This window comes from Catharus ustulatus, chromosome 29, assembly GCF_009819885.2.
Source record: "Catharus ustulatus isolate bCatUst1 chromosome 29, bCatUst1.pri.v2, whole genome shotgun sequence".
Classification (NCBI taxonomy): Eukaryota; Metazoa; Chordata; class Aves; order Passeriformes; family Turdidae; genus Catharus; species Catharus ustulatus.
The window spans coordinates 2,117,480-2,136,517 of NC_046249.1; the positions used below are offsets into that span (position 1 = coordinate 2,117,480).

Here is a 19,038-nt window from a genome sequence, read left to right on the forward strand (position 1 = left end):
GGGGTCACCCCAATTCACTGTCCCAGGGTCACCCCAACCTCGCTGTCCTTGGGGTGACACCAACCTCGCTGTTCGGGGTCATCCCAACCTTGCTGTCCTCGGGTTCCACCCCAACCTCGCTGTCCCGGAGCCACCCCAACCTCGCTGTCCTCGGTGTCACCCCAACCTCGCTGTCCCAGTGCCATCGCTGTCCCAAGGCCACCCCAACCTCGCTGTCCTCGGTGTCACCCCAACCTCGCTGTTGCAGGGGCCACCCCAACCTCGCTGTCCCGGTGGTGTCACGGCTGTGGGGACACGGTGACAGCCTGGAGGGAGCAGCTCGGGGCTGACCCCACCCTGGCGACACTGTGACAGCGCTCGGTGCCAGTGCTGACTCTGCCACCCGAGCTCGGCTGGGCCTTGGCAGGATGTTGGGCTCCCATGAAGTCACCTCCCAGCTGCGGGGGGGACACTGGGACGCCAAACTGGTGCCAGTTGGAGGAGCTGGTCCCCAGCGCGTGTCCCAGCAGCTGCCGGAGAGGGGGGAGAGGTGTCGGTGTCACCCCGGTCCCCGAGCCGGGCTGGCGGGTGGCTGCTGTGACATCCATCCGCACTTGAAACGAGGGCTCGGCTCAGTCACTGCCAGCACCTTCCTCTGTCGCAAAACCGGCCGGTGACACATCCCGGGTGTCCCCTGAAGTCCCCACTCCCCCAAATTTGAGTCCCTGAAAGGCTCCGGGGTCCTTTCGAGGGTCGGGGTCAGGCAGGGAGAGGCTGTGGCGGAGTTTTTTGGGATGGGTGACACGTTCGAGGCGCTGGGGTGACCCCACATTCCCGCTGGGAATTCCCACGTGGATCCCGCCACCTTTCCAGGTGAAATTCAGGAAGATGAGGAGCGGGAGGAAGGATTTGGGGGGCTGCGGGTGCAGGACCCATCCCGAGGGTGCCCAGGTGAGGATTTCAGAACCAAGCTCACCTCTCCAAGCAGGAACCACACCCTCCTTCCAAAAACCCCAAAACCAAACCCCAAAAACCCCAAAAACCATCCTGGGATGAGCTCTCAAAATCAGGACGGGACATCTGTAGGGTGTCAGCATCCTCTCAAATCAAATCAAATCAAATCAAATCAAATCAAATCGAACCAAATCCCCTACGACCCTCTCCCTAATTCCCCCTGCGACCCCCGTCCCTGTCCCCCAGGCTCGGGCACCTCCACGGGGCCGGGCCCGCCAGCTGCAGCCACATAAAGAAGGGGAACAGAGGAGCTCTGTGCGCCGGCAACGCCGGGATTGTGGCGGAGCAGGGGGGGCTCACAAAAGGCAGGAAACGCCACGAAAAGTCTGGCACAATGGAGTCGGAAATGAGAACTTTGCTCTCGGGTTTCCACGGATCCATCCTATGGGAGAAATGGGGAGGGGGGCGAGTCTCGTTTTTTGGTGCCAAGCCGTGGGAGACAGGCTGGTATTCTTCGGTCACCCATCCCCCCAAAAAAAACCCACCCCCCAAATAACTCAGTGATTTTACCCCCCTTTTTTGGGGGTCGTGTCTGGTAGAGCAAATCTTTGGAGAGGCTCACCCGTTTTTTTGTGGGGGTTTGGGGGATTTTTGAAATCTTTATCCACCCACAGCAACTTCCAGCCCCCACCCCATTCCGGCCCCGTACTGGGGGGGCTGGGGGATGCTGGGCGGCATAAAGGGAATTTTGGGGTGTGGAGGGGCTGGGATATGAAAACACCCCCCAAAAAAAAATCCTTTTGTGTGCCCCCCTCCCTTTCCCCATCACAGCGACCCCACCCCCTATTCCATGCACCCCAAATCTCTCTCAGAGACCCCTCCTCATTACAGGGGGTGCAAGAGGCCACCCCGCTCGATGGGGAGGGGGCGTCCCTGATTTTTTTTTTTTTTTTTTTTTTTTGAGGGGGGGGTTAGCCCGGGTTTGGGGGGGGGGGGCGGCGCATGCGCGGCCACCCCTCGCCCTGCGCCGGGCAGCGCGGAGCGGGCGCGGATTCTCCGCCGCTGCGGGCAGGTGCGGGCGGGCGGCACCGGCAGCACCGGAGGGGGGTGAGGAGGGGGCCGCGCCCGCCGCCAGCCGCGATTGGCCCGGCCCGGCCCGGCTCGGCCCCCTCCGGGGGAAGGGAGGGGGGGTCCGGCCCGCTGCCCCCCTCTCCGAGCCCCGTTCTTAAGCTCCCGGTGCCGGCGGGGGTGCTCGGATCTACCGGCGGCGATGAGTCCCGGCCAGCCCTGAGCGCGGACCAGGTAGGTGCGGAATCGGTACCGGTACGGGCACCGGAATCAACACCGGCAGCAGAACCGGCACCGGCAGCGCCCCCGCTGCGGGGCCGCCGTGGGGATGGGGACATCGGCACGGCTGCGGTGGGGACAGCGACAGTGACACCGGTACCGGCACCGGTACGGGGAGAGAGAGCTGGATCCGGGCTGGGGACAGGGGGATGGGGACAGCGACACTGACACCGGTACCGGGTTGGGGACAGGGGGATGGGGATGGGGACAGCGACACTGACACCGGTACCGGCACCGGGTTGGGGACAGAGGGAGGGGGACACTGACACCGGTACCGGTACCGGGCTGGGGACAGGGGGATGGGGACAGCGACACTGACACCGGTACCGGTACCGGGCTGGGGACAGGGGGATGGGGACAGCGACACTGACACCGGTACCGGCACCGGTACGGGGAGAGAGAACTGGATCCGGGCTGGGGACAGGGGGATGGGGACAGTGACAATGACAGCGGTACCGGTACCGGGAGAGGACTGGATCCGGGCTGGGGATGGGGACACTGACATCGGTACCGGACTGGGGACAGGGGGATGGGGACAGCGACACTGACACCGGTACCGGGTTGGGGACAGGGGGATGGGGACAGCGACACTGGCATCGGTACCGGTACCGGGCTGGGGACAGGGGGATGGGGACACTGACACCGGTACCGGTACCGAGCTGGGGACAGCGACACTGACACCGGTACCGGGCTGGGGACAGGGGATGGGGACAGCGACACTGACACCGACACCGGTACCGGGCTGGATCCGAGCTGCGGGGGCTGCAGGAATGCGGGGCCCGGTGGTGGCGGTGGGGACGGTGACACCGGCGCTGGCACCGCTGCGGGGACGGGGATGGGGGCGGTGACACCGGCAGCGACACCGGCGCCAGCACGGCAGGAACGGGATGGATCCAGGCTGGGGAATGCGGGGATGGGGGGGCTCGGTGGCGGGGATGGGGACGGTGACACCGGGGATGGTGACAGTGACACCGGGGATGGCGGCGGTGACACCGGAGCGGGACAGATCCGGGCTGGGGACGCGGTGGGGAAGGGGACACTCGGTGTGGGGGTGACACTGGGGGTGCCCCAGGTGAGGGATGGTGGCCCTGGCGTGGAGGACACGCTGGGGACACTGAGGGGACACGGAGCTGTCAGGGATGGGCTGGAGGGGACACTGCGGGGATCGGGGGCACTGGGACAGCCGGACAATGGGGGCGTGGCCACCGGCGCTGTGGGGACACCACGACAGGGCGACACTGTGAGGACCGGAGCTCTCAAGGGTTGGGGACACCGAGAGGGGACAGACACGCGTGGGGACAGCGCGACACCGTGCCCTGATCCCCCCCCGGGAGCTGGCAGCGAGCAGAGGTGGCGAGGGGTGGCAGGACAGCAGCGGGTGCCACCAAGGTGCCACCAAGGTGCGCCCAGCTCCGTGCTGGTGACACTGGTGGCTCCGTGGCGGGTCGGGAGTCGGGAATGTCGCCATCCCGGGGTGGCCCTGGCTACCAGGGGGTTGGCAGAGCGCGGGGCACTCGGTGCCATGGCCACGATGTCCCCAGCTTGGGGACACAGCTGGAGAAGCCGGGATGGGTGGATGGATGTGGCACCCCAAAATCGGTGTCACAGCGGTGCCAGCGGTCTGGATCCGTGCCAGGCCCTCGGGTCCCCTCCCGGTTTTGGTCACCGGTGTCACTCCCAGCGTGTGGCCGAGGGCTCGGAGCGATGCTGAGGTGGCTTCAGAGCTCCCGCGGCGCTCCGGGCTTTGATGGGAGAGGCAGAAAACGGGGCAAAAAGAGAATAAATAAAATTTTTTTAAATAAAAAAAAAAAAAAAAAGAGGAGCAAATTCTAAAATAAAGGCTGCAGACTGTCTGCCTAATAAAAATCACACCCGGCAAAGGGCCCATATTGGACGGGATCACAGTTTGCCGAGGTGCTAATTTATTCCGGCAGGCTCCAAGGGGGGAGCGGGGAGCATCACGTTGCCTGTGAGATGTGACGGCAGCGAGGTTTGCAGAATTCCTTTGTTGTGGGCAGAGAGGAGGGGACGCCGAGCCGGCCCCGCCACCGGGCTCCTGTCGCGGCCTCGCAGCCCCCGGGGGACACCCCCGGCTCGGGGACACCCCCGGCTCGGACACCCCCGCTCCCCGCTGGGAGGGAGGTGGGTGCTGGGGGTGTGGGGAGGGGGCTCAGGGGTGCTCGGGGTTGGGGGTTTGGGGGGTGCAGGAGCAGCCCCTCAGGGAGTGGGGTGGGCACCGCGATGTCGCGTTTGTGTTGGTGGCACCGCGGGGACAGCGGAGGTCACGGGGGGGTGGGGTGTGAGTGGGGACAGCTGGTGGCACCCCCAGGAGCGGGGGGGACCCCCAAAGTCCCGCTGCGTGCGGGATGCCCGGGTGGGTGGGCAGTGCCCCCCCCCCTCAGTGCTGCCACCCCAGCGCTGTCCCAAATGTCCCCTCCGCTCCGTGAGGACCCCGCTGTCACCCCCCACACCCCCTCCCAGCCCAGCCGAGGCTCGGGGCAGGGTGGGGGGACAGCTGACCCCCAAACTGACCGGGTGGTCCCGGCGGCCTGGGTGGAATTAAGCTCGGTTTCAGCTCAAGCTAATCATCAACCCCGGCTTTGCATATTCATGAGCAGGATGAATTATTCATGAGGTGACAGCGAGTGACAGATGTGAAAATGTTCGCCCGCCTTTGCTGGGGGGGTTTGGGGGGGCGTTTTGCACCGGTGTTATTTTAAATTTCTCTCGTCTGCCGTTCCCCCCCCCCCGGTTGGGCTGGGACAGCGAGGGGACAGGGACACGCTCCTTGTCCCCGAGGGGACAGAGCCACGTGGGCTTGGGGACGTCACGGTGACACCGCCCTGACTGCGGGGAGAGACCCCGCTGTGAAATCCGGGCCTTGGTGGCCGTGGTGGCCCGGCCACCTCTGTGACCTCGACACCCCTGTGCCACCCCTGTGCCACCCCTGTGCCACCTCTGTGCCACCCCTGTGCCACCCCTGTGCCACCCCCTCGCCTCGCTGTCACCGCCGGGCGCTGCGTGGTGACACCGCATTCCCTGGGAATCCCGGCTGGATCCTGCCTGGGGATTCAGGATCGATCCCGAGTGGATCTGGGTGACACTGAGGTGGTGCGATGTGCCCGTGCCATCCCAGATTCCCTTAATCCCGGCTGGATCCTGCCTTGGATCCAGGATCCATTCAGAACCGATCCTGGTGGCACTTTAAGATCTCAATGTACCCGTGCCACTCCAGATTCTCTCAATCTCGGCTGGATCCTGCCTGGGGATCCGGGATCCATCCTGAACCGATTCCAGTGGCACTGCAAGGTCGGGATGTGCCCGTGCCATCCCAGATTCCCTTAATCCCTGCTGGATCCTGCCCGGAATCCATCCAGGGCCAATCCTGGTGGCACCACAGGGTCTCGATGTGCCTGTGCCATCCCAGATTCCCTTAATCCCAGCTGGATCCTACCTGTGATCCATCCAAAACCGATCCCAGTGACACTGCGGTGTCACGATGTGTCCGTGCCATCCCAGACTGCCTCAGTCCCTGCTGGATCCTGCCTGGGATCTGGGATCCATCCAGAACGGATCCAGGTGGCACCTCAGGGTCTCAATGTGCTCGTGTCACCCTAAGGTGCCTCAATCCTGACTGGATCGTGCCTGGGATCCATCCCGAACTGATCCCAGTGACACCGCGGTGTTGCGATGTGCCCGTGCCATCCCAGACTGCCTCAATCCCGGCTGGATCCTGCCCGGGATCCTGGATCCATCCAGAACCGATCCTGGTGGCACCACAGGAACGGGATGTGCCCGTGCCACCCCAGATTCCCTTAATCCCTGCTGGATCCTGCCTGGGATCCATCCCGAACTGATCCCAGTGCCACCTCAGGGTCTCAATGTTCCCTCAATCCCTGCAGGGCTGAGTTGTGCATTCATGGATGAGGATGAGGAGGGAACCGTTCGGTCCCGGGGACCCTGCCCGGCTGTGGGGACCTTGCTTGGGGACACCACGCGAGGGGCTGGCACTTCCCGTGCCGCTTTTCCTGCCCCTGGGAGAAACTTTTTACTGGCTCAGCGTTTTCCCGAGGGTGCGGTGAGGGGCAGAGAGCACGGACCGAGGTGGGGACAGCAGCAGGGCCATAGGGATGTGTCCCCTGTGTGTGCCAAGGGCAGCGGTGACAGCCGGGTGGCCCCAGAGGAGCAGAGCTGTGTCCTGTCCCTGCTGCGGGGACACTTTGGGGACAGCTGAGCTCTCCCAGGTGCTGCCGGCCCGGCCTTTCCCGATTTTCCAAAGCAAATCCTGCAGGAATGTTGATACCAGGGAAAAAACCCGAACCCCGAACCCCCAGCAGCACCCAGGGGTGGCATCAGGGACCCCCCATCCCATCCCCACCCACCCCTCAAACCCCGGCTCGGGAAGAAAAAACCCAAAGAACAACTTTTGTGTTGAACGTTTAAGGAAATCGCGGCTGTTTGCTCAGCGAGGAGCCGGCTCTGAGTAAATACCCCGAGCAGGATTTCTGCTCCCTGGAGGATTTGTACTCGTTGTGTTCGCTGCCACCAGCCCGGGGTGGCAGCCCTGAGTTGTCACCGGGCCTGGGAGGAGGAGGATGGAGAAGGGGAGGATTCCAGGAGGGTGGCAGGGAGCGGGGTCCCATCGCTGTTGTCCCCCCCAAATCTCTTTGCTTGCCTTTGGATGGAAAAAAATCGCCTGGAAACTGCAGCGGGGACAAAAAGAAGAGTGGGAATGGCAAAAAAAATCTTTCAAAAAGTGGGAAAAACAAACAGGATGATCTGGAGGCTTGGGGGGTGTGAGCACAGCCGGGGACACTCTTGTCCCCTGGTGCTGGGGGTCCTGGATGTCCCCATCCCACACTTGTTGTCACCATCCTGTCCCCACTGTCACCATCCCATCACTACTGTCCCCATCCCCACTGTTCCCATATTGTCCCCACTGTCCCCATCCCACACTCATTGTCCCCATCCTGTCCTCACTGTCCCCATCCCATCCCATCCCATCCCATCCCACACCCACTGTCCCCTTCCCATCCCCACTGTCTCCATTCTGTCCCCTTCCTGTCCCCACTGTCCCCACCCTTTCCCCACTGTCCCCATCCCATTCCCACTGTCCCCATCTTGTTCCCACTGTCCCCACTCCATCCCCACTGTCCCCATCCCATCCCTATTGTCCCCATCCTGTCCCCACTGTCCCCACTGTCCCCATCTTGTTCTCACTGTCCCCATCCTGTCCCCACTGTCCCCACCCCATCCCTACTGTCTCCATCCCCTCCTACTGTCCCCTTCCCCACTGTCCCCATCCCGTCCCCACTGTCCCCATCCCACACCCACTGTCCCCTTCCCCATTCTGTCCCCATCCCATCCCTACCGTCCCCATCCTGTCCCCACTGTCCCCATCCCATTCCCACTGTCCTCATCCCATCCCAACTGTCCCCACCCTGTCCCCACTGTCCCCATGCCCACTGTCCCCATCCTGTCCCCGTCCCCACTGTCCCCATCTTGTTCCCACTGTCCCCACCCCATCCCCACTGTCCTCATCCCATCTCATCCTCACTGTCCCCATCCTGTCCCCCATCCTGTCCCCACTGTCCCCATCCTGTCCCCACTGTCCCCATCCTGTCCCCATCCCCACTGTCCCCATCCCATCCCCACTGTCCCTTTCCCCACTGTCCCCACCCCATTCTCACTGTCCCCACCCCGTCCCCACTGTCCCCATTCTGTCCCCATCCCATCCCCACTGTCCCCATCCTGTCCCCACCGCCACCATCCCATCCCCACCAAGCTCACGGCGCTGTTTTTTATCCTGGGGGAGCTGCTGGACACCCAAAACCAAAATTAACATTTCGGGCCGGAACCTCCCGAGCCCAAAAGCGCCCAAGAATTTCTAATTTTTCCCCCTGCAGCGAGAAAAAAAAAAAAAAAAAGAAAAAAAAAAGAGAAAAAGTTTGGTGCTGGCCTGGAGGAATTTCCTTCCCGGATGAAGGAGCCGCCCTGGGGCAGCCCCGGGACTGTTTTGGGATTTTCCAACTCTCGGGAGATTGGCGCGTCCCGCTGCCCATTCCTGCCCCCGGGAATCTCTGGGGTCACCTCCCTGTCCCCTCCCTGCTGCTGGCTCTGGGGACAGAGCGCCCCGCGGAGCTACCAAGGCTTTTTTCTTGAGAAGAAATCCCATAAAAAGCGATTTTGCGTCCCCTAAAAAGTCCCTTTGCCAGCTCGGAACACGGGGGGTCTCCTTTTTTCTCGCCATTTCGCTCTTTTTTTTCTATTTTCGTCCCATAAAAGCACAGAAAGGACAGAAGGAGGCAGCGAGGGCTGGAAAATGGAGCAGCAGGGGTGGGGGTGAGGCTGACACTCGGTTTGGGGGGGTCCTGGTGTCCCCCAAAGGATCAGTGGGGTCCCCAAATCTCTGTCCGGGATGGGAAAATCAGGGAACAGAGAATTCCGGGATGGATGCACAGGGGGGACTCGGGGTTTGGTGCAAGATCCTGGTGAAATTTTGGGATTTGGGGATGTTGGTGGGGTCCCTGCTGCCTCTGCTCGGCCAGTCTGGCACCCAGGGCTGGGTGATGGGGACAGGAATGGCTGATGGGGACAGGAATGGGGTGATGGTGACAGGAATTGGGTGATGGTGACAGGAACGGGGTGATGGTGACAGGAACGGGATGATGATGATGGTGACAGGAACTGGGTGATGGTGACAGGAATTGGGTGATGGGGACAGGAACGGGGTGATGGTGACAGGAATTGGGTGATGGTGACAGGAACTGGGTGATGGTGACAGGAACGGGGTGATGGGGACAGGAATTGGGTGATGGTGACAGGAACAGGGTGACGGTGACAGGAACGGGGTGATGGGGACAGGAACTGGGTGATGGGGACAGGAACAGGGTGATGGGGACAGGAATGGGGTGATGGTGACAGGAATTGGGTGATGGGGACAGGAATGGGGTGATGGTGACAGGAACTGGGTGATGGTGACAGGAACTGGGTGATGGTGACAGGAATTGGGTGATGGTGACAGGAATGGGGTGATGGGGACAGGAACTGGGTGATGGTGACAGGAATGGGGTGATGGTGACAGGAATGGGATGATGATGGTGACAGGAATGGGGTGATGGTGACAGGAATGGGGTGATGGGGACACGAACGGGGTGATGGTGACAGGAATTGGGTGATGGGGACAGGAACTGGGTGATGGTGACAGGAATGGGGTGATGGGGACAGGAATTGGGTGATGATGGTGGGCACTGGGTGATGTTTGTGGTGGGCACTGGGTGATGATTTTGGGCACTGGATGATGATTTTGGACACTGGATGATGGTGACAGGAACTGGGTGATGATTTTGGGCACTGGGTGATGAAGGTGGGCACTGGGTGACAATTTTGGGCACTGAGTGATGGTTGTGTCCATTCTGGGTGATGATTTTGGGCACTGAGTGATGATTTTGGGCACTGGGTGATGGTGACAGGAACTGGGTGATGATTTTGGCACTGGAAGATGGTGACACGAACTGGGTGATGATTTTGAGCACTGGGTGATGATTTTGGGCACTGAGTGATGATTGTGTCCATTCTGGATGATCATTTTAGGCACTGGCTGATGGTGACAGGAACTGGATGATGGTTGTGGTGGGCACTGGGTGATGATTTTGGGCACTGGATGATGATTTTGGGCACTGGGTGTCAATTTTGGGCACTGAGTGACGGTTGTGTCCATTCTGGGTGACGATTTTGGGCACTGGGTGATGGTGACTGGAACTGGGTGATGGTGACAGGAATTGGGTGATGGGGACAGGAACGAGGTGATGGTGACCGGAACGGGGTGATGGGGACAGGAACTGGGTGATGGGGACAGGAATTGGGTGATGGGGACAGGAACTGGGTGATGGGGACAGGAATGGGGTGATGGTGACAGGAACTGGGTGATGGTGACAGGAATGGGGTGATGGTGACAGGAACTGGGTGATGGTGACAGGAACTGGGTGATGGGGACAGGAATTGGGTGATGGGGACAGGAACTGGGTGATGGGGACAAGAACAGGGTGATGGGGACAGGAACTGGGTAATGGTGACAGGAACGGGGTGATGGGGACAGGAATGGGGTGATGGGGACAGGAACTGGGTGATGGTGACAGGAATGGGGTAATGATGGTGGGCACTGGGTGATGTTTGTGGTGGGCACTGGGTGATGATTTTGGGCACTGGATGATGATTTTGGACACTGGATGATGGTGACAGGAACTGGGTAATGATGGTGGGCACTGGGTGGTGTTTGTGGTGGGCACTGGGTGACAATTTTGGGCACTGAGTGACGGTTGTGTCCATTCTGGGTGATGATTTTGGGCACTGGGTGATGGTGACAGGAACTGGGTGATGGTGACAGGAACGGGGTGATGGTGACAGGAACTGGGTGATGGTGACAGGAACTGGGTGATGGGGACAGGAATTGGGTGATGGGGACAGGAACTGGGTGATGGTGACAGGAACTGGGTGGTGGGGACAGGAACTGGGTGATGGTGACAGGAACTGGGTGATGGTGACAGGAATGGGGTAATGGTGACAGGAACTGTGTGATGGGGACAGGAATTGGGTGATGGTGACAGGAACTGGGTGATGGTGACAGGAATTGGGTGATGGTGACAGGAACGGGGTGATGGTGACAGGAATTGGGTGATGGTGACAGGAATGGGGTGATGGTGACAGGAACGGGGTGATGGTGACAGGAACTGGGTGATGGGGACAGGAACGGGGTGATGGTGACAGGAACAGGGTGATGGGGACAGGAACGGGGTGATGGTGACAGGAACAGGGTGATGGTGACAGGAACTGGAAGATGGTGACAGGAATGGGGTGATGGTGACAGGAACTGGAAGATGGTGACAGGAATGGGGTGATGGTGACAGGAACTGGATGATGATGATGGTGACAGGAACTGGGTGATGGTGACAGGAATTGGGTGATGATGGTGACAGGAATGGGGTGATGGGGACAGGAACGGGGTGATGGGGACAGGAACTGGGTGATGGTGACAGGAACTGGGTGATGATGGTGACAGGAACGGGGTGATGATGGTGATAGGAACGGGGTGATGGTGACAGGAATGGGGTGATGGTGACAGGAATTGGGTGATGGGGACAGGAATGGGGTGATGGTGACAGGAACTGGGTGATGATGGTGACAGGAACTGGGTGATGGGGACAGGAATTGAGTGATGGTGACAGGAACGGGGTGATGGTGACAGGAATGGGGTGATGGTGACAGGAACGGGGTGATGGTGACAGGAATTGGGTGATGGTGACAGGAACTGGGTGATGGTGACAGGAACTGGGTGATGGGGACAGGAACTGGGTGATGGGGACAGGAACTGGGTGATGGGGACAGGAATGGGGTGATGGGGACAGGAATTGGGTGATGGTGACAGGAATGGGGTGATGGGGACAGGAATTGGGTGATGGGGACAGGAATGGGGTGATGGGGACAGGAATGGGGTGATGGGGACAGGAATGGGGTGATGGGGACAGGAACGGGGTGATGGGGACAGGAATGGGGTGATGGGGACAGGAATTGGGTGATGGGGACAGGAATTGGGTGATGGTGACAGGAATTGGGTGATGGTGATGGGCTCTGAGTGATGGTGACAGGAACAGGGTGATGGTGACGGGAATGGGGTGATGGTGACAGGAACGGGGTGATGGTGACAGGAATGGGGTGATGGTGACAGGAACGGGGTGATGAAGGTGGTGGGAACTGGGTGATGATGGTGATAGGAACTGGGTGACAGTGGTGGGCACTGGGTGACAATTTTGGGCACTGAGTGATGGTGACAGGAACTGAGTGATGGTGACAGGAACTGGTTGATGATTTTGGGCACTGAGTGATGGTTGTGTCCATTCTGGGTGATGATTTTGGGCACTGACTGATGGTGACAGGAACTGGTGATGATTTTGGGCACTGGGTGACTTTTGTGGTGAGCACTGGGTGATATGACGGCGGGCACTGGATGATGACTTTGGGCACTGGATGATGGTTGTGTCCATTCTGGGTGATGGTGGTGACAGGAACTGGGTGACGGTGGTGGGCACTGGGTGACAATTTTGGGCACTGAGTGATGGTTGTGTCCATTCTGGGTGATGATTTTGGGCACTGAGTGATGGTGACAGGAACTGGCTCATAATTTTGGGCACTGGCTGATGGTTGTGGTGGGCACTGGGTGGTGATTTTTGGGCACTGGGTGATGGTGACGAACTGGGTGATGATTTTGGGCACTGGGTGATGTTTGTGGTGGGCACTGGGTGACAATTTTGGGCACTGGCTGATGGTTGTGTCCATTCTGGATGATGATTTTGGGCACTGGGTGATGGTGACGAACTGGGTGATGATTTTGGGCACTGGCTGATGGTTGTGGCGGGCACTGGGTGGTGATTTTGGGCACTGGGTGATGGTGACAGGAACTGGATGATGAAGATGACAAGAACTGGGTGATGAAGGTGGTGGGAGCTGGGTGATGGTGACAGGAATTTGGTGATGGTGACAGGAACTGGGTGATGATTTTGGGCACTGAGTGATGATGATGGTGGGCACTGGGTGATGTTTGTGGGCACTGGGTGATGATTTTAGGCACTGGTTGATGGTTGTGGTGGGCAGTGGGTGATGATTTTGGGCACTGGGTGATGGTGACAGGAACTGGGTGATGATTTTGGGCACTGGGTGATGGTTGTGTCCGTTCTGGGTGATGATTTTGGGCACTGGTTGATAGTTGTGGTGGGCACTGGGTGATAATTTTGGGGGGAGATGGGGACGTGGGGGACATGGGGACATGAGGGAGATGCCACCCTCGGGGATGTCACACCAAGGGAGCCACTCCCTCACCCCGGTACCATCCCGGAGCGCCCCCTGCCCTCCCTGGGCTATCGGGGCAGGTCCCGCTCGCCCCGCGGCGATTCCCGGCCCCAGGGCGAGCCCCGCGCTGTCCCCGCAGGTCAAGGATGGTCCATGTGATGGGGGATGCCGCCTGCCGCCTCCTGCTCGGCCTCTCCCTCCTCCCCATCGCCCTCCTGGGTAAGTGCTGCGGTTAATTAGAGGGCGAGCAGGGATAAATAATGAACCCAGAAATCGGGACGGGCAATAAAACCCGGGCAGGGATTAGCGAGAGAGAAACCCCCCCAAGGTCACGGTGTCCCCCTCCCTCTCTCCATCCCGGCGAGACCTTAAATCCTTAATCCCGCTGGAGACCCCTCCCCACGGCCCCGCTGAGCCCCCCCGGGGGGATTTGTGGTGGCTCTGAGCTGTGTCCCCTCCTGTCCCTCACCCAGCCCGGATCGCTCCCCGTGTCCCAGTGAGGAGGGGGAGGGTGAGGGTGGGGGAGGAAGGTCCCGGGTGGGGGAGGAAGGTCCCGGGTGGGGGAGGAAGGTCCCGAGGGGGGATTAGTGACCCCCAGCTGGTCCCTGACCCCACTGGGGGGTCCACGGCGGGTCCGAGACGCGGGGGATTTGAGAGGCTGGGACGGGATTAGTGCGGGAGGAGGAGGAGGAGGAGGAGGAGGAGGAGGAGGGATGAGGGATGGTGGCCACAGTCCTGCCCCGGTGGCCACGGTCCTGTCACGCTTTGTCCCAGCACTGGGGTGGCTTTTCAGTGCCACCAAGGTTGGGTGGCGTCTTTCCGAGCGATCCCCCCTGCGGGCAAGGACGGGCCGTGCTGGTGTCCCCGTGTGGCACCCACGGGTGCAGAGCAGTGGCCACAGCCTGGGGACATCCCGGAGGGGGCGCTGGGCTCGCTCCGAGTGGGGGGTTCAGCCCCAGAGGGGTCAGGGTCGGGCTGCAGTCACTCGATTTATCCCAATAATTCATCCCTGTTCCTGCTTTTTTTGGGGCGAACGGAGCCCCCCAAACTCTGCCATGCCCTCAGCCCACCCTGACTGTGCCCACAAACCCCGTGGCCACTCTCCTTCAGGCTCTCAGGACGAGGGGAAGGTGATCCACATCCCCAGGGTGCAGCCACTCGATTTATCCAAATCCCTCATCCCTGTTCCTGATTTTCCTGGGGCGCACGGAGCCCCCCCAAACCCTTCCATGCCCCCAAACCTGCTTGGTTGTCCCCACAAACCCCGTGGCCACTCTCCTGCAGGCTCGCAGGACGAGGGGAAGGTGATCCACATCACCAGGGTGCAGCCACTCGATTTATCCAAATCCCTCATCCATGTTCCTGATTTTCCTGGGGGGCTCAGGGCTGCCCAGAACAGAACCCCCCAAACCCTTCCATGTCCCCAAACCTGCCTGACTGTCCCCACAACCCCCCCCAAACCCTGCCATGCCCTCAGCCCACTCTGGCTGTGCCCACAAGTCTCGTGGTAACCCAACCACTCGATTTATCCAAATCTCTCATCCCTGTTCCTGCTTTTCCTGGGGGGAACGGAGCCCCCCAAACCCTGCCATGCCCCCAAACCTGTTTGACTGTCCCCACAACCCCCGTGGCCGCTCTCCCGCAGGCTCGCAGGACGAGGGGAAGGTGATCCACATCACCAGGGTGCAGCACCAGGCGGTGCGGGTGGCGCTGGGCGAGCCCGCGACCCTGCCCTGCCTCTTCCTCCTGCACCCCTCGGCCTCGCTGGGTCCCAACGAGCCCCCGGAGCCCCCGCGGATCAAATGGAGCAAAGTGCGCTCTGCCAGCGGCCAGAGGGAGGACGTGCCCATCCTGGTGGCCAAGGACAACGCGGTGAAGGTGGTCAAAGCCTACGAGGGGCGAGTGTGGCTACCGGGCTACCCCCGGGACCGCTCCAATGCCACCCTGCAGCTGCGGGCGGCCCGGGCCAGCGACGCGGGGCTCTACCGCTGCGAGGTGGTGGCGGGTATTGATGATGAGCAGGATCTGCTGCCGCTGGAGGTGACGGGTGAGCCGGGCACGGAGGGGACACGGCGGGGACACGGCGGGGACACGGTCAGGGGGGAGATGGGGGAGTGAGGGTGGCTGCTGGGGGTGTGGTGAAATGGGAGAGTAGGGCGTTGAAGGAGAGCTGTGTGCCACATGAGGGCTGTGTACCCCATATGTTCCCTGTACTGCATTTATTCCTTGTACCCAAATTATGTCCCTGTACCCCAATTATTCCCTGTACCCCAATTATTCCCTACACCTCGTGAGAGCTGTGAGCTCCAAATGTGACCTGTGCACCCCATTTGTGCCCTGTACCCCATTTATTCCCTGCACTCCATTCATTCCCTGTACCCCAATTATTCCCTGTACCTCAATTATTCCCTACACCTCGTGAGAGCTGTGCACCCCATTTGTTCCCTGAACCGCATTTGTGCCCTGCACCTCATTTATTCCCTGCACCCCAATTATTCCCTGTATCCCATTTGTTCCCTGTATCCCATTTATTCCCTGTACCCCATTTATTCCCTGTTCCCCAATTATGCCCTGCACCCCAATTATTCCCTACCCCTCGTGAGAGCTGTGCACCCCACATGTGAGCTGTGCACCCCATTTGTGCCCTGTACTCCATATAAGCCGTGAACCCCACATGAGAGCTGTGCACCCCGTTTGTTCCCTGTACTGCATTTATTCTTTGTACCCCCAATTATTCCCTGTACCTCAATTATTCCCTGTACCCCAATTATTCCCTGCACCCTATTTATTCCCTGTTCCCCAATTATTCCCTACACCTCGTGAGAACCCCACATGTGATCTGTGCACCCCATTTATCCCCTGTACCCCATTTGTGCCCTGCACCCCATTTATTCCCTGTTCCCCAATTATTCCCTGTACCCCCAATTATTCCCAGTAACCCAATTATTCCCTACACCTCGTGAGAGCTGTGAGCTCCAGATGTGAGCTGTGCACCCTGTTTGTGCCCTGTACCCAATATAAGCCGTGAGCCCCACATGAGAACTGAGCCAATGCTTAACCCCCGTGCTAATTCTGCACCCCGTGCCAATCCTGCACCCGTGCTAATTCTGCACCCCCTGCACCTCGTGCCAATCCTGAGCCCGTGCTAATCCTGAACCCCGTGCCAATCCTGACATCCCATGACAATTCTGCACCCCATGGACACAGTGCCAGCCCTGCATCCCCCACAAATTCTGCACCCCGTGCCAGTTCTGCACCCCGTGCTAATTCTACACCACGTGCCCATCCTGAACCCGTGCTATTTCTGCACCCCGTGCCAGTCGTGCTCCCCACAAACCCTGTGGACTCTGCAAGCTGCATGAGTCCTAAATCCCGTGCCAACCCTAAATCCCGTGCCAGCCCTACACCCCGTACCAGCCCTAAATCCGTGCCAGCCCTAAATCCTGTGCCAACCCTAAATCCCGTGCCAACCCTAAATCCCGTGCCAGCCCTACATCCCGTGCCAGCCCTAAATCCCGTGCCAACCCTACACCCCACAGACCCCTCCCCAGCCGTGCCCGCGGTGCCACCTCCCCTCTCGTGTGCCCCCCAGGCGTTGTGTTCCATTACCGACCCGCGGGCCAGCGCTACGCCCTGAGCTTCCCCGCCGCTCGCCGCGCCTGTCGCGACAACTCCGCCGACATCGCCTCCCCCCAGCACCTCCAGGCCGCCTTCGAGGATGGCTACGACAACTGCGACGCGGGCTGGCTGAGCGACCAGAGCGTGCGGTGAGCGAGCGGGGCGAGTCAACCCCGCTTTGGGCAACCCCCGGGCAACCCCCGGGCAACCCCGGAATCCCCCGGAGCGCAGCCCAGCGCCCACCGTGCCCCTCCCGGCAGGTACCCCATCACCCTGTCCCGGCCCGGCTGCTACGGAGACCGGAACAGCCTCCCCGGCGTGCGCAGCTACGGGCGCAGGGAGCCCCACGAGCTCTACGATGTCTACTGCTACTCCCGGGAGCTGCGAGGTGAGGGCTGAGCGCGGGGAGGGTGCCCTGGGTGGCTCTTTGTGGTTGTGGTGTGGCCACGAGCACGGCTGTGTGCCCAGGGGTGGCTCCTTGTGACATTGGCATGGCCACGAGCACGGCTGTGTGCCCAAGGATGTCCCTTTGTGGCCATGGTGTGGCCACGAGCACGGCTGTGTGCCCAGGGGTGGTCCTTTTTGGTCGTGGTGTAGCAAAGATGAGTGCCCAAGGATGTCCCTCAGTGTGGCTAGTGGCACGGTTGGGTGCCCAGGGATGTCTCTCCGTGGTTGTGGCACGGCTGGGTGCCCTTTGTGCCCATGGCATGGCTAGGAGCACGGATGAGTGTCCACGGTGGGTCTTTGTGCATTTGGCATGGTCACGAGCATGGCTGTGTGCCCAGGGATGTCCCTTTGTGACCATGACATGGCCACGAGCACAGTTGGGTGCCCAGGGGTGGCCCTTTGTGCTCATGGTGTGGCCAGTAACAAAGATGAGTGCCCAAGGATGTTCCTCAGTGTGGCTAGTGGCACGGTTGGGTGCCCAGGGAGGTCTCTCCGTGGTTGTGGCACGGCTGGGTGCCCTTTGTGCCCATGGCATGGCCAGGAGCATGAATGAGTGCCCAGGGGTGGCTCTTTGTGACATTGGCGTGGCCACGAGCACAACTGTGTGCCCACGGATGTCCCTTTGTGGCCATGGTGTGGCCAGGAGCAAAGATGAGTGCCCAGGGGTGGCTTTCCACGGTTGTGACATGTCTGGGTGCCCAGGGATGTCCCTTTGTGGCCATGACATGACCACGAGCACAGTTGGGTGCCCAGGGGTGGCCCTTTGTGGCCATGACATGGACAGGAGCAAAGATGAGTGCCCAGGAATGTCCCACCATGGGTGTGGCACGGCTGGGTGCCCAGGGGTGGCTCTTTGTGGTCGTGGTGTGGCCAGTAACAAAGATGAGTGCCCAAGGATGTCCCTCAGTGTGACTAGTGGCACAGCGAGGTGCTCAGGGATGTCTCTCCGTGGCTGCATGTGGCACAACTGGGTGCTCTTTGTGCCCATGGCATGGCCACGAGCACGGCTGGGTGCCCAGGGATGTCCCTTTGTGGCCATGGTGTGGCCAGGAGCAAAGATGAGTGCCCAGGGGTGGCTCTTTGCGCCCTTGGCATGGCCACAATCTCGGACGAGTGCCCAGGGATGTCCCACCATGACTGAGGCATGGTTGGGTGCCCGAGGTGGCTCTTTGTGCCCATATCATGGCCAGGAGCATGGCTAGGTGCCCAGGGATGTCTCTCCACGGCTGTGACATGTCTGAGTGCCCAGGGATGTCCCTTTGTGGTCATGTCACAGCCAGGAGCACAGATGGGTGACCAGGGGTGGCTCTTTGTACCCATGTCATGGCCAGGAACATGGCTAGGTGCCCAGGGATGTGGTGCCCAGGGATGTGGTGCCCAGGGATGTCCCTCCGTGTCTATGGCTGGGTGCCCAAATGTCCCTCCGTGGTCACAGTGTGGCTGGGTGCCCAGGGATGTCCCTTTGTGCCCATGGCATGGCCAGGAGCACAGATGGGTGCCCAGGGGTGGCTCTCCACGGCTGTGACATGTCTGGGTGCCCGGGAATGTCCCTTTGTGGCCATGGCGTGGCCAGGAGCACAGATGGGTACCCATAGATGTTTCTCCGTGGCCATGGCATGGCTGGGTGCCCAGGGCTGTCCTTCACCATCCATGCCATGTCTGAGTGCCCACGATGTCCTTCACTGGCCATGCCATGGCTGAGTGCCCAGGGCTGTCCCTCCCTGGCCATGGTTGGGTGCCCAGGGCTGTCCTTCACTGGCCATGCCATGGCTGAGTGCCCAGGGCTGTCCCTCCCTGGCCATGGTTGGGTGCCCAGGGCTTTCCTTCACTGGCCATGTCACGTCTGGGTGC

General features: G+C 60.8%; 1 protein-coding gene across 2 annotated transcripts in view; it reads left to right on the forward strand.

Moving 5' to 3' along the window:
* Positions 1-2,069: 2,069 nt before the first annotated feature.
* The window catches only part of NCAN (neurocan), a 28,821-nt gene continuing 11,852 nt past the window's right edge, over positions 2,070-19,038 (forward strand). Inside the window, exons 1-5 of one of the 2 annotated variants that reach the window (XM_033082131.2) lie at positions 2,070-2,235; positions 13,262-13,341; positions 14,768-15,169; positions 16,715-16,889; positions 17,001-17,128. In XM_033082131.2, coding sequence (XP_032938022.1) covers positions 13,269-13,341; positions 14,768-15,169; positions 16,715-16,889; positions 17,001-17,128 — 778 coding nt within the window. In that variant the 5' untranslated portion in view covers positions 2,070-2,235; positions 13,262-13,268. The remainder of the gene's footprint in view (positions 2,236-13,261; positions 13,342-14,767; positions 15,170-16,714; positions 16,890-17,000; positions 17,129-19,038) is intronic. The other variant, XM_033082132.2, reaches the window with a different exon arrangement.